Source organism: Crocuta crocuta, unplaced genomic scaffold, assembly GCF_008692635.1.
Source record: "Crocuta crocuta isolate KB4526 unplaced genomic scaffold, BGI_CrCroc_1.0 scaffold170, whole genome shotgun sequence".
Lineage (NCBI taxonomy): Eukaryota > Metazoa > Chordata > Mammalia > Carnivora > Hyaenidae > Crocuta > Crocuta crocuta.
This window is the reverse complement of record NW_027527853.1, coordinates 5,666,749-5,688,188: the sequence shown is the minus strand read 5'-3', so window position 1 is coordinate 5,688,188 and position 21,440 is coordinate 5,666,749. Positions and strand designations below refer to the sequence as shown.

The 21,440-nt window shown below is 35.7% G+C and overlaps 1 protein-coding gene across 3 annotated transcripts in view; it reads left to right on the top strand.

The window, feature by feature from the left end:
* Positions 1-21,440, top strand: part of EXOC6 (exocyst complex component 6) — a 221,582-nt gene that overhangs the window by 158,775 nt on the left and 41,367 nt on the right. For all 3 annotated transcript variants that reach the window (XM_077779797.1, XM_077779805.1, XM_077779789.1), the window contains exon 19: positions 7,864-8,005. In XM_077779797.1, coding sequence (XP_077635923.1) covers positions 7,864-8,005 — 142 coding nt within the window. The remainder of the gene's footprint in view (positions 1-7,863; positions 8,006-21,440) is intronic.

Sequence of the window (21,440 nt, the reverse complement as noted above, 5' to 3'; positions counted from 1 at the left end):
CAAGTTGTTTCTTGTCCTCTATTTAAGAAGTCAGAGATACATTTTGGGGTCATTTTTGTCTAAGTTTGCGTGAGAAATTTTTAAAGATTTGGCACTTGAATGTCCAGTGTTTTGAAGAAGTTCTTTATGTGAGATAGTTCTTTCTCTGATGATAAATGAGGTATTGTAATGGCACTTTTGATCTCCATTTCTATACTTTATAATAAGTTAATTCCAATTACACAAAATCAACAAGAACAAACCATGGACAATACATCAGTGCATTGGATAGAATTAAAGAACTTTGGGAAAGAATGTAAATGAAAAAGTTGAAAGCCATTAAAACCCACTATTAGAAATGGAATTTATATTTTTTCTTAAGATTTTTTATTTTAATACATATATTTTAAGTAATCTTTACGCCCAAGGTAGGGGTTAAACTCATGACCCTGAGATCATATACTCCACTGTCAGAACCAACTAGGCACCACTATATTTTTTCTTAAGCTTTTTGTTAATGTAATAAAACAGTTAAATGATTTTCACTAGTACAAGTTAATTAGAAAAAAAAGAATCTTGCTTTTTAGTTGAAAATTAATGTACTTGAATTTTATAACTTTAAGTATTAAGTTGATGCTGGCTTATCTTGGTGAGAGATTTAACTGCATGGAGTTCTAAGTCTTATGTGTGTATATAACATAGCACACTTAAATATTTCCCACTGTCAAAGGTTGTAGAAAACAGCAGTTTGATTCAGGGTATAATTGGAAGTAGTAGTAATAGAGAGCTTTTAGTTTAGAAGGAAACAGCATGAGAGATTTAATAGAAAGCTAGTGGATTAGGAGAGAACCCATGACCTAGACGATATGTAACAAATCAGTGAGATATAAATGGAAATAATTAGAATGGATTATTCTCAGCCCATAGACTATATGTATATCTATGCATGTGTATACATACATATGCACACTTACAAATATGCTATAACTTTACTCTTTGAACAACTATCAGTGAAATAGACTAGATCATTGGTGCTAATTTTATGAGCAAAGTGCTCTTCTGAATAGGAAGATTTAGTACTAAAATGAAAATGCAATCTCTGGCAGTTTTAGTAGTAGATGGCAACAGAGAATTCATGTTTAGAAAGTTAACTGAGTTGTTGCAGATAGCAATGGTAAAATTGGTAAAATTCTGGGAATACAAACGGTTTCTTCCCCTTTAACCTGTATTCCACAATAGAAAAAAAAAAAAAGATCTTTGTTCTCCAAAGTTAAATGGATAAAAGTTGAAATCAGGGAAGAAAAAGGAATAAAATATGTGAATAAAAGAATGTATGAGTTGGAATTATGTTTTATCATGAACAAAATGGAGGTCAGATCCCATGAAGAGAAAGGAGATGGTAGGGAAAGATGAAGTCAGAGGTTTCCTGTGCAAACCCCTATCTAGTGGTGCCAAAGAGCCTGCTTTTCTTTTTTCTTCCCTGTATGAAGCCTAACAGGAATGGAAAAATTTGAGGACCATTGGGAAGTGACTTATATTGTCTAACCTGTTAGTGATTCTGGCAACTTCTTTGCAAATTTTAAATTGTACTGGGATTGCAAACTAGTACATTTTGATGATTAAATAGCTCGTATACTCTGAGCTGGGTGCTTATTAAAGAAATGAGGATATGGCTGTGCTATCACAAAGCTGTTGTTTTTATTTTTTATTTTATTTTTTTATTTTCTTCTAGTTTTTATTTATTTTTGAGAGAGAGAGAAAGAGAGAGATAGCATGAGAAGGGAAGGGACAGAGAGAGGGAGACACAGAATCCAAAGCAGGCTCCAGGCTCTGAGCTGTCAACACAGAGCCCCGACGCGCGGCTCAAACTCAGACTGCAAGATCATGACCTGAGCCAAAGTCGGACACTTAACTGACTGAGCCACCCAGGCACTGCTGAGAGCTCTTGTTTTTAAAGCAGTTCCTGTGATGCTTCATTGTTTCACTCTTAAATTCTGTGGCTTAGCCATAGTACCGTACCAGTCTCCACAGGGAAAATTACAGTGCATCTTTAACTTCCCTTTCCTTACAGTTGCCAAGTGAGAAAAGTTATAGAGCCTTAATATTTTATTGTTTCCCTACTTAAACATATGCTTAACTGCCCAATTTGTTATTATCAAGTAGGTTTAAGAGTTAGAAATAATCCCTGTCAGCTCCCACACAGCATAAACTAGCTTCGTCTTCCTAGTCTGGGCAAAAGTGCATGCAGCTTTTTCACCATTTTATCTTGATTTCTGATATTATCAGTGCTTGGAAGCAGAGGCATTTCTTCAGAACCTTGACCTTTTCTGGACTTTTACTGCTCTGCTTGTCTTTGCATTCTCTTTTTATCTATTAAAGGTAGAACGAGTTGGAGGACATCATGACATCAACAGTGATACTTGCAGAAAGCTAAAAATCTGGATATTGCGTATCATCTAAGATTAAAAAAAAAAAAAATTACGGGTGCCTGGGTGGCTCAGTCGGTTAAACGTCCAACTTCAGTTCAGGTCATGATCTCACCGTCCGTGACTTCAAGCCCCTCTCGGGCTCTGTGCTGACACCTCAGCCTGGAGCCTGCTTTAGATTCTGTGTGTGTCTCTCTCCATGTCTCTCTGCACCTCCCAACTCATGCTGTCTCTCAAAAATGAATAAATGTTAAAAAATAAAATAAAAGGCCACCAACGTTTGATAAGCCCTATAATGAAGTTTTGAATGAAAGAGAAATTGCCATGTATTACAGTTTATCCTAAAGTTTTCCCCATGAGGAGAATTATTTTCCCCAACTTTAAGATGATTGTGTTCTATTTAATATGTGTGTGTGTCCCCAAGACCGAGCATTTATGTTACTGTCTCATATCCTTATGATTGGGATTCATTAGAGGAGAAAAGCCTGAGAGGGAAGAAAGAGAATTCCTAATTCACTATGGGATTATGGTTAACTGACCTGAGAACCAAATCTTTTGGGGCTAGAGCCACTTTAGGTGGAGATAGAAAGAGTATGAGAGGACTACAGAGGTGTAAAAGAGGTATTTTGGAGAATGTTGGAGGTGTTTAGAGTATATTTTGATAGACCCATGAATGTTTTTGGCATAATCTCAAAAATCTGTCTTCAAGATACTGTTAAAAAGTTATTAAAACTCACTGAAAGAATTCATCTTGATATTTAAGCCTTTCTAACTCATCCATTCTGTATTATTGGGAATCTGAGACATTTCAGTGTCCTATATGTCAGTATTACAGTGTTCAGACGAAGCCTATTTTATGAGATAGAAGAATCTTTGTGCATTTGTGAAGTCATCTTGGAGAAATTTTGATATATTCTAATGTTTTAAGTATGTTTTTTCATGACTTATTTAATAACATTCTTTACATATGAGTAAGATGTAGTTTTATGTGGTAAAACTTTAGATTAGTGGTTCTTATATAAAATGGGAGAATAATAAATTTCTTAAGTTAAAATGTCTATTTTTCAACTAGGCATCTTTTCTCCTTTTTCAATTAGGAATTTATTTCTATTTGAGTGTTTATTTCACATTTGTTCAAAGACTTCAGTCTTCGTCTGTTTGTTTTTAAAGAGGCTATGCATTGTGGCTCTTTGGGAGACTGACCAATTCATTAATACTTCCTTTTCTCTTCTGCCTTTCCTTTGAAAAGACTATTTCACAGTCTCAACTGAAATTTATGCAGCAAACAGAGAAGCAGTGAGGTAGAATAATATGGCAATACTTTACTGCTTTAAACAGTTTAAAAACTTAATAACAAATAATTGTAAAAATCCATACAGAATTAGAATTAGTTAATAAGTTCTGTTGCCACTGTTAGAGTTAATATTCAAATTGACCATGATTTTATTTCAGTTTTTCCTTTTTTTTTCTGACAAGAGTTATGTAACCTTTTAAAACAAAACCTGTTATCAATTTAAAGAACAATAAATTCAATGCTCAATATTTTTATATCTTTATATTTCTTTTTACTGAAATAAAAAAGTAGTTTATTGTGCAAAGTTGACCTTTTGTGGGAATATAAATAGAGTAAAATGGATTCTCCTGGGATCTTTAAGGAAGGGAGACCAATACTGAAGAATGGTTGTGATTTCAAGAGCACATTTTTCTGTTAAATGTAGTTGAGAAAGAATGAAAGCAGCATTGAAAAATTCTTTCAAATAATTACTGTTGAAATCAAACCTTTCTTTTTTTATTAGATCTTTGAAATAAGAGAATGGTGAGACAGAAATGAAAACTTCAAATGAAAATTTAAATGTATCAAATTAGTTTTTAAGTATTCTACATTTCTCCTATTATTATATCAGAGTAGATCTATCAAAACATTACTTTGAAACAGTTTTGAGCCATAGTAATCTAATAAAATGTGTTGTATTTTTGTTACTATGTCCTTTTGCGGTGTTTCAAAGGAAATGGAGTATCTTTAGCTTAATCTATAATAGTAAATTATTTTAGAAATTTAGCTTGACATACAAACAGATGTGTTTTCTTGATTCCTTTTAAACTGAGGGTTGGTGGTTTGTGGTTTATTGTTCCTGTGATTGGCATTAAAAGCCGTATTTCACAGCTTGCAGTGAGGGACTATTGGGTACAGAGTGGCTGTGTTCCACAAACTAAATTCAAAAAGTGTCAATCAAGGTCTCACATAGGTTGCCTAGAGAATGAGTTTTCTTACTGATTTCACCAAATGTCGCCTCATGCTGTCTTTGATTGGCACAGCCTGGCAGGGAGGATGGATGAATCTGTCACCGACTGGTTAATTGTGTTGCTGGTCTCAGTCTGACATCAGGTCTTTGACTCTTAAGTGGCTCAATACAAAACAAATTAGCAGATTGTAGTCATATTTCTCATTCTATATGCTTTGACTTTGTTGAATGCAGTCCATAAATCATATTGACTGACACACAAGTAAATGATGAAAGCTGCTTTTGAGACATGAATCTAGAAAGCAGCGCTGTGAAGGTGCCATGGAAGGATGCATATGGTTGACCCTTTGGGAATTTCCTAGGAGCCAAATGTCTCCTTACCACAATTGTTCTTAGAAGAAAAGCTTTTGGGTAATGCAAAAAGGATCTAATATGTCAGCAGATTCTCTTTTACAAGTTCCTTTGAAATATAAGAAGTTTGTCTAAGGGTTTTCTCTCTTTGCAAGTTTTTCAGCAAAATGTTAGAGGAGGGTAAAAAAGTAGTTACCTTTAAAAGTTTGGCAGGTGTTTTTACTTACTTGTTGAACTTTGTGTTAAAGAGAAAGAAAATGTTCATAATAGTCACAATTAATTTTTCAGATGAGGGTGCTTGAATTTCTAGGTGCTTGAAATTTATTATTTTCATTTTGTTTGTTGAAAAACAGAGCATCTCCAATGAAACAGGCTAGTTTTTAAAGATCATTGCAAAAGTACTTAGATTATTTTTGTTCTAGAAAATAATAATATTAGAAATGTCAATAATAAAATTAATAATGTTCAGAAAGGAGTGTTTTGTTATACCAAAGGGTATAAGGGCTATAGAGGCATCAGAAACGAATTGCCAAAAGCATTTTTTGGGTGTGCAGATATTTCAAACATTAAAATTTTTCTCTCTAAATATAAGTAATAGATGGAAATTTATGAATAATTGTACACATTTTATATTTAGAAATTAAACATTTTTAAATGTATAATCTTATAGAATATAACTTTTAAATTATTTAAAGAATCCAAACCTTTTATATTAACTTTAATTTGGGACTACAAAAAAGAATGTATTTCACTTGAGGATGTATTTGTAAATATTTGTAAAATATTTGTAAAATATTTTAATCTTATATCTTTGAGAGCAGTACCCTATATTTAATATGTATAATCAGAAGAAATTTAGTATTATGCTTTTATTATTACATATGTTGTTTAAACAAAAAGTTAAATTTACATGCACGTGTGTGTGTGTATGTGTGCTTTCATTACCTATTTCCACCAAGTTTATGGAATAGCCAATATTTCTATACTCTTACTATCATTTTTGGCTCCAGTACTATTATATAGTCATTTGTAGCATCAGAACCAATGTTGAATTTTAAAGATCACCTTAAAATTATACCACTTACCCTGTGCAATGTGTTTACTTAAGAAGTGAATATAATAGTAATTTTAGGGGGCAACCTATTAATCTGTTTTGCAGCTAGTATAGTGGCAACATAAGTTGAACATGGAGCTGACTGAATGGAGAAGTACATGAAACTAAAATGCAGTAGTTGTTCCATTGGGTCAAAATTACATTTCCATTAAGTATTCTCAAGCTTGTTACATTATAATTAAATTACATGCCATTGATTTCTCTTCTTTTTACGTTTTTGTCCCCCTCTCATTCATATTGATATTATGGTGTTTGGGGAATGGAGCTGCATGTCTCCCAGACTAATTCCTCTTGGGTTTGGGGGATCTTGAAGCATGCTGGGTTTTGCATTGTTTGTTACATTCCTTTTTGGCAGTTCATCAGTATCTGTCAGATATATTGTTTGCATTGGCTTTTATCTCTAACGTTTTTGATTGAGAAATTGAGATTCCATTTTAGATACAGTTTTTCACTGCATAGTGTCTAAATGCTAAAGACTCAAAAAGATTGCCTTGTTTCTAGTCTGACTTTAAATGTGTAGTTTAATGAACAAATGTTCTAATAAATAACTTTAAAGTTTATTTATGTTCTTTCTTACTCTTCTGACAGATCAACTTTGTAAAACATTTCTGTACCAATTTAGTGAGGCATTTATATTTAGGAGATCTTTTTTCATGACTTTATTAGCCTTTGTGAAAGTAGGAAAAGAATAATTATCAAATAGCACTGAATAAATATTTATTAGTGCAAATGAGGCAGAACATGGCACATTTTCCAAAGTCATTATTTCTGACTATATTCATGATCTTTGAATCCTATCACAGGAGTTAGTCCATCACCAAATCACATCATTATAGGTTGAAGACAACAATACCAGGAGCAATTTTAAACAGGAAAACTATACATGAAAGAGTCTTTATTTTATTTTAACCTTTTAACTGAAATACAGAAATCCATCTAAAGAAGCAATTTATACTAAAAGTAATATGATGTGATTCAGCTTTGTAATCTAGAGGTGAAACATGTAGCCTTAATTAAGGCTATCAGGAAAAATTTCTGTAGTTTTTTGGAGCTTCTTATAGTAGAAAATATTTAACAATGTAACAAATGTGAAAGAAAACCACAAATATTTGTGGTTTATTTAACCATATATTTCTAAATTATCCAATGATTTTAAAACTAAATGTAGCTTTGTAGATGATTTTGAAATCATGTTGGTAGGAAAGCCCCCTAAGCTACTTGAAGCTATGTTACAATGACTCCAAAGTATATTTTGATTTTTAGGCACAGTTTAAATAAAAGTACATTATATTGTTTATTAACTTACATTCTTCTAGCTTGGCTAATTATATAAAGGGGAGCTTAAAGAGCATTAGATGAATAAAATGTTCTGTCAATATGATGATTATTTTATGTCATAAATGTCATATTTTAATGTGTATTTTTAAAGATACTTGAGACATTTCAAGAGGTCTAAAATAATCATTCATGTGTTTTTTACCTGTCTTTTAATTTCCTGGTTGCAATTAGAACTTTAATGATATTTATGTCCTGAGAGGGACAAGTAAACAAGAAGATTAATTTTAATTCCTATGGTCAAAGGCATAACCACTCAGAATACAGAAATAGAAAGGCCAGTAATCACTGTTGAACCACCAGAAAGGGATCAAAAAGAATGTCAGCTATATAATTTTTCTGCTACTTTACGGTGTATTTCTGTGTTTGCTTATTTGCTTGTTTATATTTTGGTTTTGATGTTTGTTTTAAACAGGGGAAAGTTGCCCAGACTGCTTGCATGTCAGCCTGCCAGCATCTGTCAACATCCTTAATGCAGATGCTATTGGACAGTGAGTTAAAACAGATAAGCATGGGAGCCGTGCAGCAGTTTAACTTAGATGTCATACAGTGTGAATGTAAGTACCTTACGGGTTAAACCTCATGCATCTCTAGATCTATATTTAAATTATATGCAAAAATGGTATATAAAAGGATAGTTCAGAAAAGAGGGAAAAGGCCTGAATCAGTGAGATTTTCGGCAACCTTAGAAGCGACTTCTTCCAGAAAGAGAAAAACATCTCCGCTTCAGTTTAGGGCTTATAGACTAGAAAGCACTGAAGTGGCAGTACGGACTGGGATGATTGAAATGATGGTTCATTTTCTGCCTCATCCCTTCTTCTAGTCATTCTTGCTGGGACACTCCTAACATTGGTCATAAACAAATGAAATCATTCTAAATTTGTCATTCTTACTTTCTCAGTAGGCAGTTTTTGTTTTTTAAGTTTATTTATTTTGAGAAAGAGAGAAATCACAAATTGGGGAGGGGCAGAGAGAGAGAATCCCAAGCAGTCTCCAACCCAAGAACCAGGAGATCATGACCTGAGCGAAGTCAGATGCTTAACTGAGCCACCAGGCCACCCGGTAGGTAGCTTTTTAGATCATTGCTGGAAGGATAATCTTAGGACCCCGCATTCCGAATGAAGCTTCTTTTATATTCTGGATTTTTGGTTCTCATTCCCCCCCAATTTTTTAAGCCTTTACCTTTGCCATCATTTTTCACTGTTTTCTGTAGGTAAAAGGTGAGCAGATTCTATAATCTAATGTTGACATTAGCCAGTCTGCTTCAAAATGGGATGTGCTGTTTAGTTATTGGCCTTGTGTATATATGCTTCTGGTTGTGTGTTCTGTCGTCCTTAAATTATAACTTTAAAGAAAGAATGTAAGGATAGAGCAATTTTCAAACATTGTTTTCAAATAAATGGTACACTGATAAAAAGCCCTGGTTTACAGTTCAGTCAGGAACCACTGCTGATAAATTGAAAATCAGTGGGGCACAAGAAGGATTATAGAATGTTTGTCTGAGGCAAATTTTGCAGTAACATATTTTGTATGAAAGATGTTGATCAACAGTTTGCAGCTGAAGCAAGAGTGACTCATTTTTTTTTAGCAAATGTCAAATATTTGTCTGCCCACTGTGTGTAAGGCATTCTGCTAAGAAAAACATAATTAATATTAAAAAGAATAATCATGTTTGATCAAGATCAGTTGTTTACTGTACAAAAAAATAAGTCCAGAGTTTTTTAAAACTTACGTATTCCCTTCAAAAAAAGAGAGATGCTTATTTACAAAGGAAAAGAATTTTCCTAGGGAAGAGAAGTATTCATTTTTTTTTCCCTAGGAAGCATTGCTATTTTCTCTAGTTAGAAAATTTTTATTCTGTATCTTTCTCCAAATAAAACAATCATTTTAAAAATGGTATCTAGGGGTGCTTAGGTGGCTCAGTTGGTTAAGTGTCTGACTATTTCGACTCAGGTCATGATCTCACAGTTCGTGAGTTCTAGTCCCACCTTGGGCTCCATGCTGACAGCACAGAGCCGGCTTAGGATTCTCTGTCTCCCTCTCTCTCGCTCCTCCTTTCCTCCCTTCCTCCCTCCTTCTCTCTCTCTCAAAAATAAGTAAATAAACATTTAAAACAATAAAAAATAAAAAGGGTATTTATATTGTATTTTTAAAATATTTATTAAAAAACACTTTTTTTTACAAGTTTCTAAGCTCAAAGTAATTGTTATTCCATTCTACAAGTAGTTTGAAACTGATTTTTTAAAAAAATTCTGTAAAGATTATCTCTGGTTATCATTCCAGTATGATATTTCATAAGTAAACACCTTACATGATATTGCTTTAGGCATTTTGTGTTATTAGATTCTTAATGTGGATTCAGAATAATTAGGTGGTTGAACTTTATTGGCATTTGGTTGTGTCTTCGTAGGTTTTTTGTTCAAAATGAAAATTATTGTTTGACTAGGCATCTTTAGGTATCCAGGTCTTCTCTCTGTTCTCCTCCCTCTCCATGAAAGGCTAGTCTGGCTGTACTTACAGAAAAACACCTAAACCCCTAAACTTTGCCTTTCTGTCCTTCTATAGGATAGTTTCCACCTTTGGTTGACTTCTTCTGTTGATATTTTTTCTTTTTTTAAAAAAAAAATTTTAATGTTTATTTATTTTTGAGAGAGAGAGACAGAGTGTAAGCAGAAGGTGCAGAGAGAGAGGGAGACACAGAATCTGAAGCAGGCTCTAGGCTCTGAGCTGTCAGCACAGAGCTCGATGCAGGGCTGGAACTCGCAAACCATGAGATCATGACCTGAGCTGAAGTCAGACGTTCATCTGGACCGAGCCACCCAAGCACCCCGTTGATATTTTCTTAAAGCACTTTTCTCTTGGAAGAAACCTAGAAAGGTCCTAAATATGAGGTATAACTTCAAGTACAAGAAGGGTAAACCCCAGCCTGATGGGGGCCAAGGCTCAGGCTCTATAGATATGGAAAGGGAGAGACCAGGATTCAAAGACAAACCACACAAAATAACTCAGCTCTCTTTAAGATTATGCCTATGTTGGCTCTGCTTCTTAATACTTATCATATATTACTTAAACGTTACTTAATAGTAACGTTTCATACGTAGTATCATACATTCGGTACTCACTGAACAAATATAAACCAACATTACATTTTCCATGTTTATTCCACTCTCTTTCTGGTTTAAAAGACCTCTCTACCCCCTATCATGACTTTTAGTGACTGATTCACAAATCACTTAAAAATGAAACTTAGCGCTTTTTTTCTAATGAATATTTTAAGAGAATTAAGTTTTCATTTTTTTTTAAGTAGTATTTTTGCTTTTTTAAACCTGGAAGAAAGTAGTATTTTCTTTCTCTTTTTTTCTTTTCTTTTTTTTAATTTAAGATTTTATTTTTACATAATCTCTATACCCAGCGTAGAGCTCAAACCCACAACCTGGAGAGAAAGAGTTGTTGTACCAACTGAGCCAGCCAGGTACTCCAGAAAGCAGGTTTTTTTTTTAAATACAAAGTTTAGAGGTGCCTAAGCCTCAGTTGGTTAAATGTTCAATTCTTGATTTTGACTGAGGTCATGATCTCATGGTTCATTAGACTAAGCCCCTCATCAGGCTCTGCACTGACAGGGCCAAGCTTGCTTTGGATTCTGTCTCTCCCTCTCTCTCTCTGCCCTTACCTACTCATGCTCTCTCTCTCAAATAAATAAACATTTTAAAAAAGATAAAATAGAGTTTGTTTTCAGTATTCATGCAATGTGTATGCTTTATACATATTGGGGTAGGCAGAGGAGAAGAGGAATTTGGCTAGATAGGAGGAAGGCTAGAATGCGTTGTAAAAATGTGAAGAGAAGGGATCTGGATACCATAGGCATCAACTGGGATATGGGGAAGATAGGCAGTTAGTTTAAATGTAGAATCCTAAAAGCCAAAAGATCATTGAGTTTCACCACTTACCTGGTAATAAAGATACACATACTCTTCTACCTTGAAATTCACTCTAAATAACCCTGCCACGTAGTTGTCCAGGTAGTCCTTGAACATCCAGTTTGGGGGATTAACTACTCCTCAGAAAATGTGTTTCTGTACAGTGTTATCATTCTGCCAGTTTCTTTCTTTTTTTTTTTTTTTTTAATGTTTTATTTATTTCTAGGAGAGAGAGAGACAGCGTGAGCAGGGAAGGGTCAGAGAGAGAGGGAGTCACAGACTGAAACAGGCTCCAGGCTCTGAGCTGGCAGTCAGCACAGAGCCCGACGCGGGGCTCGAACCCACGAACCGCGAGATCATGACCCAAGCGAAAGTAGGACGCTTAACCGACTAAGCCACCCAGGCGCCCCTCATTCTGCCAGTTTCTTAAAGTGAGCTGAACTCACGTTTCCTAAACTTCTCTTAATGGAGCTGGTTCTACCTTGGCCACTGTGACCACTGCCTTTGTGCAAATTAGAAATGGGATCCCTACTAAAAGGAAAAGGTCCTCCAGAGTTGTCCCTTTTATATGAGTTAGAAAAAGTTTACCCTTTTCCCAGCTGGACTCAACACACACCAAGGCACATGGCTTATCAAGTGAAATGTGAGCTACATGTCAGCGCTCCCTTTCCTCCCCTCTCCTCTCCTCAGCTGGACCCCCGTATATAGTAAGCAGTCCAGTGCAGTCTGTATGTGGCAGTTCTGCCTAGGGTCATACAGAGAAAAAACAAGTCCTCAGCCACAAGCCAATTATATGAAAACTGTTCTTATATCCTTAATAATATAAGTGCTGCCAAAGCGAGCACTGTTCTTACATCCTTCTAAATCTGAAGGCCAGACAACAGTTCCTCTGACTGTTCTCATGTGATAGATCCAAAGGTCTTCTCTGAACAAACTGATTTGACTGCATTCTGTTTAATGTCTGGTACCCAAAATTGACTACAAAGATACCCACATGTGTGAGAACCAATATAATCTGCAGTTGGACCATCAAATACATTGTATCATATTCTGTACTTGATTACTAAAGCCTAAACTGTGATTACCAATTTTGGTTGCCAGAGTATACTCTTATGTCATTGAAGCTGTAGTCTTCTAAAACCTCTGTATCATTCTCTCTCTCTCTTTGTGTATGTGAGAGAGAGACATATTATAACCTCTATTTTCTTATCCTACACTTGTATGGTTTATTTTTGTTTTGGGATTTTAAAGTTATCCCTATTAAATTTTAAGATATGAGATCTTTTTATATCAAAATTTAATATCATCTGCAGATTTGTAATCATGCTTTTTACATATTTAACAAGGCTACTAGCAAAGTGTTGAACAAAACCAGGTATCTATGTCATGAGGTACAGTACATTCATGGTTCTTAAAACTTGATCCCCAGATGAGGACCTGGGAACCTGTTAACAAATGCGAATTCTTGGGTCCCACCTGTTGAATTGGGAACTCTGGACATTGGACCCAGCAGTTTCTCTTTGATAGGACTCCTAGGTGATTTTGATGCACAGTAAACTTTGAGTTCCACATTATATGGACCTGCTCTTCATATTGACTTATTTCCATTATTCAGAATTTTATGGGTATTTTAAGAGGTTTTTTGCAGCCAGTTACTAAGTCCCTAATTGAACCTAACTCATGATTTTGCTCAAAGTAATGAGCAAGTTTGTCAGATACCTTGCTGGCATAGAGGAGTAATAACGACCATTGGGTTTTTCTTCTCAATCGATTTACCCTTTAAAAGAAGAAAATGATACTACTACAATTCTTCAATCCATATGGACTCATAGTAATTACTTTCTCTTCAAGATGCTCAGAAATTGTTACTTAAAAGACCGTGACTGGTTCTTGAGATTAACATAAAATCGTACTACTCTGTGTTATACTAGCAAGAGATCCAGAGTCCAAAGATTTCGGGTAGCAGGGATCAGGAATTAGAGATCAGGGACCACCAGACATCCTGGACAATTTAAGAAAGGCTTAAGTCAAAGAATTTAAGCAGTAGAAGGTGAGCATGAAATATAAGCATCAAAAATGGTCTTTATTCTATGTTAGATTTTCCTTCAGTTGGATTTGATCAGAAAACAGAACACATTGTATTTCCTAGGCCTCAGTGTTAGTCTGCTGGTAGAAACAAGTAGGACGTCTCACTGAAGTTGGGGAAGTGGGAAGATGGAAATAATTCAGTTTCTATCATCATTCAGCTGTGTGCTTTTAGTTTTTGTTTGTTTTATTTTTCTCATAGACTTAGCACTGATCCATCTATGTGCTCACTTATTGTTTTAAACCATTTTTGCTAGTATTCCTTGTGACACACATATTTGTGAATTAAACTGGCTTGTGCTAAAATTTCAGTCTGTATCTGACTTTTTTTTTCCATGTAAAGTCAACTGGTTTATAGGAAGATTCATTTATTTAAATGTTAAATGAGAACCTGTTACCTGTTATATACCAAGAAATCCAGGATGAATGAAGCTTCAGAGATCTCACAGTCTGTTTGGTTGGGAGGAGACAGACATGTAAATAACTATAAAAGAACATAGCAGTTCTTTTTTAATACCAGTTCTTCACATAAATGTACATTGCAGTAGAGAGGGAACAATTCTTCACTCCATGGGGTTGAGAAGATTGACCATGACAAAAGTGAAATTTAAGCTGGGTCTTAAAGGATGAGTAAGATTTCATCAAAAGCAAGGAAGGGCATTCTGAACAGAAGGAATGGCATAGACAAAAGTGCTGTGGTGAGAGAATACTTAGGGACTCTTCAAGCAGTCTTGTGTGGCTAGACTACAAGATGCATGATGAAAGCGTTACAAGATATGGCTGATAAAAGTTAGACTCCTGAATCTTTGGACCTTATTTAATAAACAGTAGAGAGCTTTGGAAGCTTTTTAATCAGGACTATGATATATAGAAAGAAGGTTAACTCTATGTCATGTGGAAATTGAACTGAACTGACATACTGCAAGTAGGAAAACTTGGTAAGAGACTATAGAATTTTTTTTCCATGAAGGATAAAAAGAACTTGATTTTGGGCGGTGGGAATGAAGAGAAAAGGGTGGACTCCAGACCTTTTGGAGGAGAAAATACATTGTTGGGTGGGTAAAGGTATAATTTGATATGATTAAGATGGTTAGAATCACACAGTGGAAGAGACCTAGAGAATGCATCTCATGATTTGGGGACTGGGGGCAGGTGTGAAAAGGGAGAGAAAGAGGGAGAAAAAGGGAGAGGAAGAGGAGGGGGGGAGAGAGAAAAGAGGAGAGATTTAACATCCAGAGTAGATCATTAGATTCAACATAGAATTTTTTTTTTTTTTTTTACAAATAGTTTATTGTCAAATTAGTTTCCACATAACACTCAGTGCTCATCCCCACAAGTGTCCTCCTCCATGCCCATCCCCCCTGACCCCCCACATCCATCAGTCCTCAGTTTTTGTCAGCATTCAAGAGTCTCTCATGGTTTGCCTCTCTCCCTTTCCCCCACCATTTCCGCCCTTCTTCTCCCCCTTGTTCCTCCGTCAAGTTCCTCCTAATCCTCCTATACGTGCAAACATATGATACTTGTCCTTCTCTGCCTGACTTATTTCACTCAGCATAACACCCTCAGGGTCCATCCATGTTGCTACACATGGCCAGATTTCATTGTTTCTCATTGCCATCAACATAGAATTTTTCATTGTAGACACCTTGCAGAATGCTATGTTCATAGCATTATTTAATTCTTATCTGGTTTGATCTAAAGAGTTAAAGTTTCTTTAATATGTTCTAATTAGATGGGATGTCTGGGTGTCTCAGCTGGTTGTGTCCAACTCTTGATTTCGGCTCGGGTCATGATATCATGAGTTTGAGACCCGCATCGGGTTCTGGACTGACAGTGTGGAGCCTGCTTGGGATTCTCTGTCTCCCTCTCTCTCTGCCCTTCGCTCCCTCTCTCTCTCCCTCTCTATTTCTCTCTTTCTCTCTCTTTCAAAAATAAATAAATAAACATTAAATAAAAGAAAATCTCTATGAAAAAATATATATTCTTTGGGATTATTTTTACTACCCTTTTGGTCATTTTTCTTTGAATTATTTTCTTTTTTAACCTGTACCAGGCAAAACTTGATAAAATGTCTGAGTTCAGGAATACAAAATCATGAACTTATGTAGAACTTTTTTCTTAAAATGTTATTTTATTTTTTAAGTAATCTCTACACCCAACATGGGGCTTGAACCTAAAACCCAGGATCAAGGGACACTTGCTCCACTAACTGAACCAGCCAGCAGCCCCTTTATATATACATATATATTTTTTTAATTTTTTCAAATCAGCCTTAAGATGGTCTGAATATATGTCAAGAAGTTGAAACCATGGTTCCAGTCCTGGCTCTTTTTGGGCAAGTGGCTTTGAACAAACCAACAATCGAGAGGACTCAGTTTTTCCTGTAAAATATAAGATTTTGAATTGATAATTTCCAAGATGTATCCTAGTTTAAGATTGAGATGCAGAAAAATTTAAGGCAAAGAAATGTGGGGCTTTGGAGTCATACACTAATTAATTCCTTATCTACTGTGTGTTTGGCATTTAGGCAATACAGTGGTCAACAAAATAGGAAAGATTGTTACTGTCTTGGGATTTAAGCCCAGGGAGGCAATCATTAAATAATTGCACCTGGTAAATATGATTATAAGTTGCTAAATTTTATGAAAGTATTTGGTACTGTGAAAAAGTATAGGAAGTAGACCTAATTTAGAGAAAAAGTTATATAGATTGAGGGTATGAGGTAGGGTCTACGCATGAATGAATTGGATACTTGAGATTAACTTGACTGTAACCACAGTGCTGTTATAACTACCTGGCTGGAGACATCAGGAAGGCATCCATTTGGAATTGCAAGTGTCGCTGTCTCTGAAAGCTGCATGGAACCTTTGATCCTATGAGCGACTTTGTATAACTTCAAGATAAATTGCTTTTTCGTTGGAAGAGGATTTGCCATGCTTGGCATGAAGCACATGTTCTAAGTGTTATGTGTGCTTTTGTTTTATACTCATTAAACACCTGTTACGTATTGGGCCCCAATACAGGTTCCTTATAAATGCAAATGCACAGAGGAAAAGATCAAAATGTCCTCTTCAGATTTTATAAAGGTACCTCCGAAATTTTTTATATCACTAACAAAATACAGAATATTCCCAGAGCATCAAGCAATCAGAAAGATCTACCCCAAAATAGATCTGGAATGTCCTTTTTCATACATTCTGTATAAATATCCAAATGAGGTTATCCATTCCTAAGAGTTTTAACCTCTTAAATCCATAGGTATGAAAAAGCTCCAGACTGAAGAGTACTAGCCTCTGTTTCAGTAGTGAGTTATTGAGGAATAGATAAATCTCTAGATGTAAAGGCCTTGGATAAAGGCTTAGCCCACTCAAAAAAATAGATGAAGGCTTTTTATAGGTTATGTGTGTCTATGTGCACGCATGCACGACATTGGCCTCAGGACCTCTAATTCTAGTCTTGAAAAGAGATCTGTACCTCCAAATAAAAGGATTCAGGGAAAATTATGTGGATGTATCCATAGAACAGTATTTTAATCTCTCTCTCTTTTTTAAGTTTATTTAGAGAAAGAGAGAGAATCCCAAGTAGCTATCAGCATAGAGCCTGATGCAGGTCTTGAAGTCATGAACCTCTGAGATCATGACCTGAGCAAAAATCAAGAGTTTGATGCTTAACTGACTGAGTCACCTGGGCATCCCAGTGTCTCTTTTTAGTTTAGTTTTTAGTTTTTTGTTTGTTTTGTTTGTTGTTGTTTTTGTTCTTTGAGAGAGAACATGAATAGGGAAGGGGCAGAGAGAGGCGGGTACAAAGGATCCAAAGTGAGCTCTGCGCTGACAGCAGCAAGCCTGATGTTGGGCTTTTGAACTCACAAACTCTGAGTTTGTGACCTGAGCCATAGTTGCTCAACAGACTGAGCCAACCAGATGCCAGTCCAGTGTCTCTTTCTGGATGCTATTTTGCCTCTGTGAACTGGTCCTGGTTTTAATGGCATTTAAAGTATCAGATTAAGACTACTTCACCCATATTTAGTTCCAGGAAAGAGGGGCATTTGGTCCTAGAGACTTATATCCTGTTGCTGCCAACCACAAGTAACAATGTAAGTCTAAGACTCAAGAATTCTAATAAGGGGGACCACCTGGGTGGCTCAGTCGGTTAAGCGTCCAACTTTGGCTCAGGTCATGATCTCACAGTTTGTGAATTCGAGCCCTGCATCAGGCTCTGGGCTGACAGCTAGCTCAGAGCCTGGAGTCTGCTTCAGATTCTGTGTCTTCCTCTCTCTCTGACCCTCCCTTGCTCACGCTGTCTCTCTCTCTCAGAAATAAATAAAACATTAAAAATTTTTTAAAAAGAAAAATATAATAAGAACCTCCACTCCCAGGCATGAGTTCTTCACGACCAGAAAAACCACTAGATGGTGCTCTTAGTCATTCCTTCTAATGATATAACTAGTCCACTTCGAATACTTTCTTTGCCTAGCCAAAATTTGAGTTCTAACTAGCTACTTTAAATCTTCAGCTCTAGCAAGAAACAGAATTATGAGGAATCTCTTCAATATGCAGACTCTTGGTATTCATTTTCAGTTATTTTATTTAGTTACAAAATTATTCCATTTTATATGCCCCACCTTGTCATCCACAGACAGTCTTAAGACTAGCCTCATCCCCTCACCCTCTCTTCCAGTCATTTGTCAATTCCTTTGGTCTATTTGCTCCTATGACTCTTTCTTCCCCTTCCCTCCCACCCCCTGACAATTCTAAATGTTCTATGTAGATGTTGTTCAAATAATGCACATTCTCTACCCCACAGTAAAAATAACTGCCTAGCAAAAGATTGTTTAAGGACTTATTTCCTCTTTCCCTTATTTCAGGGAAGGTTTTATACTTTCATGCCAGGATAGATACTTACAGCCTGACATCCTACCAGTCCTGTACTCCTGCACCAAATCCTGCACATCTGTATATAGATCCTGAGGGCAAATTGTTTTGTTATATATACAAATAACTTGTGCTTTTGCCTAAAAATATTCTTTATTCTCTTAAAACTTAAGAGATGGCCAATTTGTGTGACATTTTTTTTGGTCATTATAATCACAGTTTACACAGCATGTATTAGCTTTTGCTTTCAGTTTCTTCTTCTAAGTTAATTCAGACTTGTCCTCTTCCTGGTTAAGTTGATATAGCAGAGGTTTACTCTGTTATATTATTTTATTATATTATTTATATTATATTTATTTATATTATATATTTATATTATACTTTTATATTATATATTTATTTATATTATATATATTATATATATTTATTATATTATATTATATTTTAAATGACCTTCTCAGTAAGATCAGACATCTCCCTTTCTAGCCTTTCTTTTAGGGTATTTTAAAACTTCGGATCATTTATTAAGTTCCATATTCTAGCAGAAAATAAGAGGAAATGACTGTATCATGAAGTTATTTTGTTTTTAAAAAATAACTGGTCAAATTGGACATTTAAGCGAAAAAAAGACCCCAGGGGCACCTGCGTGGCTCAGTCAGTTAAGCATCCAACTCTTGATCTCAGCTCAGGTCATAATCTTGCAGTTTATGGGATTGCGCCCTGTGTTAAGTTCCTGTGTTGACAGGGCAGAGCCTGCTTGGGATTCTCTCTCCCTTTCTCTCTGCTCCTCCCATCTCTTGTGCTCTTATGCATGTGCATACCCTCTCTCAAAATAAATAAACATTTTTTAAAAAGAGAAAAAAACCCACAAAGATGTATACTAGCTTTATTTAAAAAAAAAAAAAAAAAGATTGAGGTACCTGGATGGCTCAGTGAGTTAACTGTCCAACTTCAGCTCAGGTCATTATCTCATGGTTCATGAGTTTGAGCCTCTCATCGGTCTCTCTGATGTCAGCACAGAGCCCACTTAGGATCCTCTGTTCCCCTATCTACCCCTACCCCCTCTCAAAAATAAATAATAAACATTAAAAAAAACTTTAGGGGTGCCTGGCTGGCTCAGTCAGTGGAGCATGCGAGTCTTGGTCTTGGGGATGTAAGTTCAAGCCCCACATTGGGTGAAAATATTACTTAAAAATAAAATCTTTTGGGGCACCTGGATGCCTCACTCAGTCACTTAAGCCTCAGACTCTTGATTTCAGCCGAAATCATTGTCTCATGGTTATGGGATCAAGCCCTGTATCACGATCTGTGCTGAGCATGAAGCCTGCGTGAGATTCTCACTGTCTCTATTGCCTTTCTCTGTCCCCCTCAAAAAAAACGTTAAAAAAAAACTTTAGAAAGCTTGAAAATTTTTTTATGGAAACTATTTTTAAATTTTATTGGAAGACCAGGGTCAATGCATGTTTTTTAATTTTTATTTTTTTAGGTTTTTAAAGTTCATTTTGAGAGAGAGAAAGAGAGAGATAGCACAAGCAGAGGAGGGACATAGAGAAAGGGACAGAAAGAGAATCCCAAGCAGGCTCCCTGCTGTCAGCACAGAGCCCAGTGCAGGGCTTGAACTCATGAACTGTGAGATCATGACCTAAGCTGAAATCAAGAGTCAGATGCTTAACTGACTGAGCCATCCAGGCACCCCCAATTTGTATTTTTAAAAAAATACCCTTCATGGCATGGCTAAGTGCCACAGATACAGATATAATAGGAAAGTAGGCATTATTAAATAAAAATAATAAAAAGATGACCAGAGGGAATAAAACATAGAAACCCCAAAATATGTGACAAATCATATACGAAATAAGGATCTGGATGAGCCAAGAAGGAATTTGAAGATAATACTTAAAAGGATTCCAAAAATTAATATTCAATTACTTAAAACTTCAGAGGTTGAAATCTATCTCTAAAATTATTGGGACCTTTAGACAATAGAAATGAAAAAAATTTTTGATATGAAAAGGTGATTTTATTAAAGCATGGGGACAGGACCCATGAGCAGGGAGAGCTGCACTGTAAGTTTTTTTGGGGGGGGACCGTTTTATGGAGTCAGGGGAGAAATGAATTACTTTTATTATTCATTCAGCACATTTACTGAATATTTCCTATACACCAGACATGGATTATATAAAAGTAAAAGAAATGATCTCTGCTTCTCACAAGTTTCTTGTTTAGTGGAAGAACTCACAATTTAGTTTTAATTAGTAAAAACATTAGGGGTATTCTCAGCCATCCTCAATTATTTTGAAATAAGTGTAGTATATAAACACAGAATTTTCTAGCTCTATAGTCCATTAGCCATATGTGGCTATTAAATTTAAATTAACTAAAAATTCCATTAAGTGCAGATACATAACATTTCCATTATTGAATAAAGTTCTGTTGGACAGTGCCATTCATGAGCTAAACAAGCTACATAATATGTCAGTTACCAGGACTGGATAGCATCCCTTTAGAATTTATTTGTTCCTATGTTCAATTTTCCTTCATTCATTTAAGAAACTTTTATTGACTACTCATTACATGTCAGACATTGTGCTAGGTGACAGGGATGTAGAAATGGAAGTATATTCTCAACCCTAGGGAGTTCGTGGACATGTGGGAAGACCCAGACAGATAAACAATTATAAGATAGCAAAATGGGTGGTGTAGTTAGAGAGACTAACCCAGCCTGTAGGATGATGGAAGCTTTTCAGTGAAGGTGGTGATTGAATGGAAGAATAAGTAAGAGTTATCTGATGGAAAAGAAGGGGAGAAAGGCTGTTCCAGGCAGAAGGATTACAGAAACTATGGAAAGGGACTGTGGCATATGCAAGAAAATGCAGGTAGTTTGGTATGGAAAGAACTTAAGGTACTCCTAGGGAAGTAGTAAGAGATGAGACTAAAGAGATAGGCAAAGGCCAGATTATAAAGGACCTTATCTGTCTTGCTGTATTGTGAAGGTGATGGGGAACCAGTGAAAAATGCTAAACTATGAAGTGGCCAGTCACATTTATATCTTACATAAATCACACAGGGAGTAGTGGATGGAGGGGTGGCACAGAAGAAGCAGAGAGATCAGAATGGAG